The sequence below is a fragment of the Pollicipes pollicipes genome, unplaced genomic scaffold, assembly GCF_011947565.3.
Source record: "Pollicipes pollicipes isolate AB1234 unplaced genomic scaffold, Ppol_2.1 Scaffold_3447;HRSCAF=4054_pilon_pilon_pilon, whole genome shotgun sequence".
In the NCBI taxonomy this organism is placed as follows: domain Eukaryota; kingdom Metazoa; phylum Arthropoda; class Thecostraca; order Pollicipedomorpha; family Pollicipedidae; genus Pollicipes; species Pollicipes pollicipes.
Window position 1 is genome coordinate 16,618,999 of NW_023596297.1, and position 8,670 is coordinate 16,627,668.

An 8,670-nucleotide genomic window follows, 5' to 3' on the forward strand; every position below is an offset into this window, starting at 1 on the left:
GTTTATGGACAAGTTAGACTGTAATCCTTGGTGCTTCAGTATCCGAATCAGGCAGTTAACACTGTTTTGCATTATTGTTAGTATGCCCGTAAATTTACGTCACACAAATGATTCAGGAACGGTTCATATCGTAAATGTTATAGGTGTCGTGTCAGTGAGCAGCACGTCATCACTGCATGGATGTTTAACACCATCTGGATCGAAATACATTTAAAAATAGCGGCAGTTTTTGTAGCAGTTAATTTCTAATTCGATGCGACCGAGGCCAAGCTTTGAAGGCCCCACTCCCCAATCGATAGGGCACAATGAAGGAGGCAAGTTAAGTAAGGCTACGCCAACGCTGTGGTTCACCGTAACCACGATCACGGGAAAGTACTTTCCGCAATAAGGGCGTGGCAAAGTTGCGAAAAAGGACATCGTCCCGAAGAAAGGCGACGAAAACACGTTAATTTCAGCTTTATTTGACTTTAACTGCGAAGGAGTTTGCCAGCCTTTGCCATACCCGCCACCGCGTTTTACGCGCGTGAACATAGGATCACCAAAACCAGGTCATGCTGCCAGTGCCGTGTACGACACCTGAATTCCAGCACGTCATGTGAAGCCATGTGGCACAGGAAACTGCGAATCAGTGCCACAACGGTCACACACGTCTTGCCAAACAAGGGCACAAAAAAACACATCGCCCTACAATCAAGCCTCACCGATTTTGCAGCGAGTGCACGCGGCGCTGACGCCCGACCGCTGACACCGGCCGGACCTATCGCATAGGGCTGCAGCGGCCGGCGACTGGTACCAGTCGTGAAAAATCACATGTTCGGAACTCGTGATGTACACTGGCATGGCGCTCCCCGAATGCAGAGTGCACATGGTGTGCGTGTATGTATGGAGCGACGCATAATAAATGCTGTGCGCGCTTAAAATATGCTCCTGGTTTCCATAGTATGTGATGGTAAATGGTAAAATCTACTCCTCCAACTCAAACTCTACTCTACTCAAAAATGGTAAAGTCTACTCCTTGCTTCTTTTACTCCAATTTGCAAGTTGCGATTCGCTTGAGGGCAACAAATGACTGGCGGACTATGATATTTTTTGTTAGTCTTGGGCGAATGCGTATTTACCGAGAGAATCTTATCAGAAAATATGATGTGGTCATTTCACAAGTAGACCCCGGATAGGCGCATTTCAACACGGCACCTCCGTCAAATCTAATGACAGGTCTATGAGGAAATCACACGGGCAAAACACGATTCTGAAAGCTTCAGAGTGGCACAGCGTACCGATAAGGAACTAGGAGCAAATAAAAATACGGGAGGACGTCACGAACCCTATTTTAACTTGCCCGGGCGAAAATAGTTTGCAGAGTCTGCGGAGCATAGCGTTTGGCAGAAGTGCATCACAAAAATAACCACCTTTATTTTCTGAAACACGGGTTGAATGTAACATTTTAAACCAAATAACTGCGCGTAGTAACCTAAGATGGTACATTGGTTGTGCGATGTAATGCATGACATTTTTGCATTACATTTTTAGCCTATATTCTAAGGATCACTCCCTTTTGCGGATTTCATCAGCTTTCACATAGATGACGAGTGTGACTACGAATGGACAGGAAACGGTCGGAATCACCTAGGTGGATTGCGAGACAAATCACAGCATTACTCCTAGAAAGATAGTCTGCGCGCATGAGCCTGACAAATAAACTATGATTGAGAAGCACGATTTTGCTCTTCTTCGTGTTGCATCTCGCAGAGCATTTCCTAAGCTGTATTAATAATTCACCCGCTCACTAACCAGCAATGTGGTGGATACAGCTACGAAACATGTCGCATATGTGACGTCAGATTTGGATCCTGTTCTGGGCGTTACATATTGTCATACCATGTCAGGCGTTTAACAGTGCCTCTCGCTTCGATGTATGGACATGCGAACAAAATGCGAAGGGCTTAGGTCTTAAGGAACTGCACTGCACTGCACTTTGGCTGTGAACTGTACCGAATGATCTTCAAAATGGCTTTTTCAGCTCAAAATCCCACATACGTGAGGAGCACTCACGGAAACAGAAGTGACCATGAGGAATGTTCTACAGTTGAAGATATTGAGACAAGCACTGCATACGATGAAATAAGCTTACTTGCAACTTTTGGTTTCCTGCTAAGTGTAAAAGACTGCTCTACACAACACAATTTCACTATCTGTTAAAAATCTTCCTCAATACGTCATCCTTTGATTACGTCATGGAACGTCTTTGTGACGTTAGGGTCGCTGCCAAACCAGCGGTGTCGGAATTGCCAGTGCAGCGGACGGGCTGACTCACTAGTAATGCCTCAACTTGCTAAGCGGGGGTGTTGGCTGTGCTGGTAGAGGTGTTTGCTGAATCAAATATTGTTATGTGCTCGTGTTTTGGGCCTTTCTCGTAGTGTTATTGCATAAATGTCTGTGCTTTTATGTTGTTTAATTGCATTGACATACTCAGTTATGCGGTTATTCTGAGGTTATTTGATACCTAGTCTTATTTCCGTGATCGCTCGCATCACTGCCCCAATTCCTGTATCATGTACAGCAATGCGCGATTCGTGTTCGAAACTCGCATTCAACACATTACTTTCGTTCAGGGCCAATTGATGTCCGGTGGTGTCAGAAATCACGCTGACGCACGCCAGAAACGAAGGATTCGATTATCACGTTTGTACAAGCCTTTAGCACTACACTGTCAACGGGGTGGCAGTGTTCGCGTAACGTTTCTATGCTGTCATGCATGTCTGGGTGACCTTGAGACAATCCTCACGAAATAGGCTGCACATCATCCCGGGCCTGTGTCTCATAAACCAGAGCGTTTTAGGTCTTAAGAAGCGCTGGGCTGGGAGCGACACCGAATGGTCTTCAAGATGGCTGTTCCAATTTAAACACCCATACAAAGGTGGAACATTCCCTTTAATTCAAACTCCCTTATGAATGTGGAACGCTCCTTTTTATGGAGAAAGAGCGAGACAAAGACAACAAATTTCTTGTGACCAATTGAATGCAATGGCTTTGAACTTTAAATACAAATGAAATGAAATGAAAACGCAACTTTGAAACGAATATTGAATGCGTTTGTTACAGAAAGGGCAAGACTTCTCCGTGGCCATATCAGTTAAATTGGCCAGTGTAGTTTGTGGACCGATGTTTAGACGGCATCAAATAGGTAAGGACGAATTTGTCACGTTCCGTTTGGTTTGGGGAGTCACGCGACGTGCTCCAAATAAACGTGCTAAACAGCTATTTACTGACCACCCATTGTTGTGGTTCGCTATGCGCTAAAGAAACAGCGCAAAGGCCACAAGCCTCCGTTTTGAACAGGGTCTTTTCAGGGAGCCTAGCAGCACTTTCATGACATGTTCCATGTTTCATAGCATGCCTACTGGACTCGTGGAGGACTTTGGAATCGTAGCCGCTCAGTCACGTAAATGAACGCTACCCCACGCACGCGACGCCGGCGCGCGCCCGGGCGAGCCACGCTATCTCCCGCCGCGGTCTACGCGCCGCTGTGCCTCCGGCTGGTCTGCCGCTGCTTCATCTCTGTCTCCGTCTCCAGTGCCGTCTCACCACTGGCGGTTCTGCTCATCAGCCGGCAGTCGCAAACACAACGATCCGTATAAATAGTGTATTGCCGCCTCCCCGGAGTCGGCGGCACACTGTGCCCATATTTGGTGAGTGTTCCCGAGGAGCGGCGCGCCCGGGGCCGCGCGAGGCGGGACGGGCAGGGACGGCCTCGGCCCGCGCCGCGGGGCGGCCGTGGAGGGGCGTCTGTAGCGAGACGCGAGGAGAGGAGGATAGGCTCAGAGTGAGCGAGGTCGAGACTCCTACTGCGTGGGCGTGGCGGCGGCAGCAGAACCAGCGCCCTTCTGGCCGTTGGCGTCGGCAGGAGGGTCAGTGCCCTCCGGACCGCTGGGGAGCAGCAGGTCGCGGGCGTTGAAGCCTGGCCCACAGGTGAAGGTGGGGCAGCAGTCGGGGAACTTGGCGGTGAGAGTCTCCTCGCGTTCGTACGTGCACTCCTTAACGGTGTCCAGCACGCGCGGGCCGCAGTCGAACACCTGAAAGGCGAGGAGTGCCGTCAACAGGCGGGCAGCGTCCTGGACGCGGCGGTTGGGAGGCCCCTTGTGGTGTCCTGTGTGGGGCTTCGTGTGAGGCCACGTGTGAAGCCACGTAAGTCTGGCCACCAGAGATATGTGTGCCACGCCCAGCGGCAGATCTGAACGGCTCGCGGACAAGCTTCACTACTTGGCTGACTCACGCGAATCCAGAACCGCCGACCTGAGTCTCCACAGAGCAGCTCGCCCCGGGCCAAGCAAATCAGTTGACAGGGTTCTCGTCAACTAACGCTTAGGGCAAATATAACGGTGGAATACCAACGTCTTCTGTCCGGTTTAGCTTATCAACACGGTGAGGTTGTTCACTGGACAGGCATTGTGTTAGGTTGGACGAAAGCTATCGACAAAAAGAAACAAGATACGCGTTTTGACAAATGCACCAGAACGTGTACCTTTGTGCATCGCAACGAGTCTACCGATCACCACGCACAACCCTTGCCGTGCTTAACTTGGGATGAAGAACGCTGAGCAAACACTCTGAAGCAAAGCAACCGAAACGCTAAGACACACAAACACACATGCAGCAAGAGGACGCCGCACCACGTTCGCACGCCCAGCCTGGACGTCACGTTTCGGTGACGTCATGTTTCGGCACAAACCTGTTCGAAGAGACCGAGCTGTCCCTTTTCGTTGATGGGCAGCGCCATGCACTCGGCCATGGCACACACTCCCTTGATGCGCCAGGTGTCGTTCACACTGTAGAACTCGCCGTTGTTGACGGAGAAGCACCGGCCCGGGAAGTCTGCGTGAAAACAAAGGTTTAAGTCCTTGGCGACGAGTCGGGAACGCCTTGATTTATAGGAGGAAGACTTAGCACGGCATGACTTGCAAGCCCGGGGATGCTCGGATCGGACTCGACCTTGCCTGACCGCTCCGCGCTGCTCTTTCACAATCATCCCTTCGGTTACTCTGCCTTTCAGTTTACATCAACTGATCGCGTTCGCTGCCCCAGCCTGTACACCCCAAATGCCACCGACGGCGAAGGGGACTTATACAACAAACCACCAAATGTCAACCTATACTCAGTTCGTGCGAGCAGTGGGTCGACGCGTGTGGAAAATGCAAGAACAACGCGACCACAGCGTACCAATCACGACCTTGCGGTGTATGCAGCCGCGGCTACTAGAGTAGGGAGTGCGCTGCGGGTCTGCGCGCCGGCTGTCACCACCGACTCACCTCTCAGGACGTCGGCCGGGATCGTGCGCACGAACACCTCTCCGCCGCCGGGCGTCGGCAGCTTGGCCAGCACCTCCTTCAGCTTGGGGTCGACGGCGCCCTGGCCGCGCACCAGGACGGCCATGCCGACCGCCACCAGGGTGATGCCAACGCTGACCAGGGTCTTCATGCTGCTCTCCTGCCGGGCCAGGTCCCGCACGGTCAGACGTGTCGGCGGGTGGGTGGAGTGCTCGCGGCCACCGCCCATAGCGTGGAAGCGGACAGCGGGGGAATTACGCCGGGCCTGCTCTTGATGAGGCGCCTGCCCGAAGGTCGCTCGTGGCAAAACCCACAGAGATCAAATCTAGCAAACCAGTCGCGCGTGTTCCTATCGCCTTTTCCTATTTTCTTGATAAGCTGTTGTCCATTTTCGGTCGTCCAAAAAACTCGGCCGCCGCGCCGCGGAACATGCTGCATGCAGGCCACTGCCGTGCACCCCGTGCAGGAAAGCGGAGGATGGCGGCCGCTGACAGACCGGCCTCGACTCGGGGGCTCTGCCTAACCCAAGTCCAGTGACGGCCGGGTGGGGCAGGCACGGGAACAAAGACCCATTCGCCGTCGCCGCGGCAGGCGGGCTGCGTCGGCCCAGCGACCTTGCCACTCCCGCTCTGCCCCGCTGCCCACACGGCAGCACGCGCTCGCAGGAAGTCGGGCGGCCGTGGCTGGGGCGTGGCGACCTTGAACAAGTGGGTCCCCGGGCGCCGGTGCAGTTACTTTCTAGCGGCCGGCGCCGCTGCCGTCGCCCGCACACGGCAACGACCGTGATGCAAGCGAGGTGCGGCGACGACGGTGTTGGCCCCGCCGCCCCGCTCCGCCGACCACATTACAACACTGCGCAATCAGCGATGGCAAGTGGAAAGGCACCGCCGGAAGAAGGCTGACACTGCGATATGGGGTGCAAGGCAGTCAAACTAACTGAGCAATGTGAGGAGGGGCTCAGTCCAGGGCACTGGGTGACGTGGCGTCCGACGGGTTTAGCGATGTTTCGTTGTTTGCTTGGCAATCTGTCCGTCCCCTAGATGCGTTGGCTAGAAGTTTTCCTGGTATCTACTTGCGTTAAGTAGGTGCAATTCGCCGATAAGCTTGTTTGAAGGTCGCCCCCATCCAAATGCACCAAATTAAATTGAAAATAGGAGTAAAGCCAGCTATCATTTAACGACGTACGTGACTCAGAAACAGATCCGCAGTAACCGGCGGAGGAGCGAAGCAATGGATCAAGCATAATCATGGGTGAGGGATCAAACATGCAACGAAATTAAAGCCAAAAAGCTGCCGAGCGATGCTGCTGGGCGCACACACGTTCCCAGAAGAGATGATACCCCGGCTAATGTGGAGAGTCCCGGGCGCTTATGTCAGTGCTACGTTGCTGTGAGGTAATGGAGTCTTCTGGCGGATCACTGCCCCGCGTGTCTCCTTCAGCCAAGTAAGAATACAAGTCGAATGACTTTGTAAGAAACATTGCACTTAAACATTTGTAAGCTTGCTAGCATGAATGAACATTTCACGCGCTTACATGATAAGCCTTTGATTATATTCAATATTGAGTTAAGACTTCCGTCGGGAAGTTCGGCACCGGCAACACTATACGGAATCCATATTGAGTTAAGACTTCCGTCGGGAAGTTCGGCACTGGCAACATTATACGGATTTCATGGGGGCATACACTAGATTCATGTTCTGTGGCGCGTTGTGCATTAGTCTTGCAGCTACCGTCGGTACAGTCAACAGCCCGCTACGTTGATGTTAGTCTTGCACCTCCGGATTACTTAAACCTATTCCAGAACTCATTAAAAGCAATCTGGTGTAAATTCGAATTTAGATAAGACAGTAGTAATAGCCTTTTCCTCCTAGGAAAACCAGGAAAATGGAGATTGTTTCGGCAACGAGTGCTTATCGAAACAAAGCAGAAGTCAATTTCGTTCCATTCTCCTAGTTTTTCTGCGAGGAAGAAGGCTACTACTACTGTATTATCTATATGCCTAATGTTCCTCGTAAACTCAAATCTAGCGCCGGGAACAGCCGTGTAGTGAAGGATCAGCAAACATTTAGGATAATGAAATGGTGCAACTTTTACGCTAAATATATATGTATATATTTATCTTACTTATGCATTATGATTGCATATGTATATATATATACATACATACATATATATATATATATATATATATATATATATATATATATATATATATATATATATGACGATGCACCTAACATCCAGTCGGTGAATATAAGATTATTTACTGAATCATATTTCAAATGCGCTGCTCATATTAACTCCGCGAATTTAACTTTGGTGTACATTAGCTTCTAGATATGCTGTTCACTGATGCCGCAAAAGAAGTAACAAAGGGTTCGCTCTCTTAAAAAACATTCCCCTTTCCATTTGGTTAAAAAGATTCAAAATGATTCCCGATAGAAAGTCAGTGCGAAGCGGCGATGATTCACAACAGCAGGGCGGCAAAGAGCTATGCTGTAAAGCTCTGCAGTACCAGCACAGAGCACCAGTCATCGGGCCGGGAAGCTCGCGGCACCGCGGTGCACTGACGTCGTCACTTCGCGATCACCACTGCCACACTGCCACTTACCTCTGCTCCCAAGAGTTGACTGCGCCGGCCGGTCAGGCTGGGGCCGTTTTATAGTGGACGGGCCGGGGCGCCGCCGTGCCTCCCGTCCCTTGGCGCGGCCCCCCCCCCCCCTGCCCCCGCCCCCGAACCGCCGCGGGCCCGGCGGCCACGGAAGCCGGGCCTCGCACCAGCCGCGGTGTCGGCCAGCGGACGGGTCGGAGGCAGTACCGCCGGCTAGGCCAGCGGATAACGCCTATGGGGAATGCGTCCAGCAAAAGAATGTATCGGAGATGGTCCAAAAAAGTGACGCTGATGCGCGTTCACTTTTCCCGTTCGCTAACGCAACATGTGATATGGGAAGGCAAGCCGTGATTGGAAGACATGCGTGCCGGCTCCGCATTTTTGAATTGGAGCATCCCACCTTTTTTGCGTTTTTAACGTATTGTTGCATCAAACGCCTGTCATCTGATCAATAATTTGTCTTTCTCGAAATCCTTCTGAATATTTCAAAATTCATATCTGAAGTAGCCGATCCTGGGGGAGAAATCTCAGTGGACACCCTGCTCACCACTATGGGTGTAACACGTTTCATTTGCCTTGCTTTTGCCAATGGGTGTGTTCTGTAATTACTGCAACACACTGTGTCAAATTGTCTGTGTAATAAAGGCAACGAAACTAGAAACGCTCTTTTTCAACAAAAGGACGTGCGCAAATGAATGTTTTATCCCGCAAATTCATCGAAACGGCATATTGTG

At 51.3% G+C, this 8,670-nt stretch overlaps 1 protein-coding gene across 1 annotated transcript; it reads right to left on the minus strand.

Moving 5' to 3' along the window:
• Positions 1-3,656: 3,656 nt before the first annotated feature.
• On the minus strand, positions 3,657-8,000 carry LOC119092724 (uncharacterized). The gene is made up of 4 exons (XM_037215701.1): positions 7,937-8,000; positions 5,307-5,484; positions 4,730-4,872; positions 3,657-4,073 (listed from the first exon to the last, which is right to left on the minus strand). The coding sequence occupies exons 2-4, from the start codon at positions 5,473-5,475 to the stop codon at positions 3,843-3,845; spliced, it is 543 nt and encodes a 180-aa protein (XP_037071596.1). The 5' UTR covers positions 5,476-5,484; positions 7,937-8,000; the 3' UTR covers positions 3,657-3,842.
• Between the last annotated feature and the right edge of the window lie 670 nt (positions 8,001-8,670).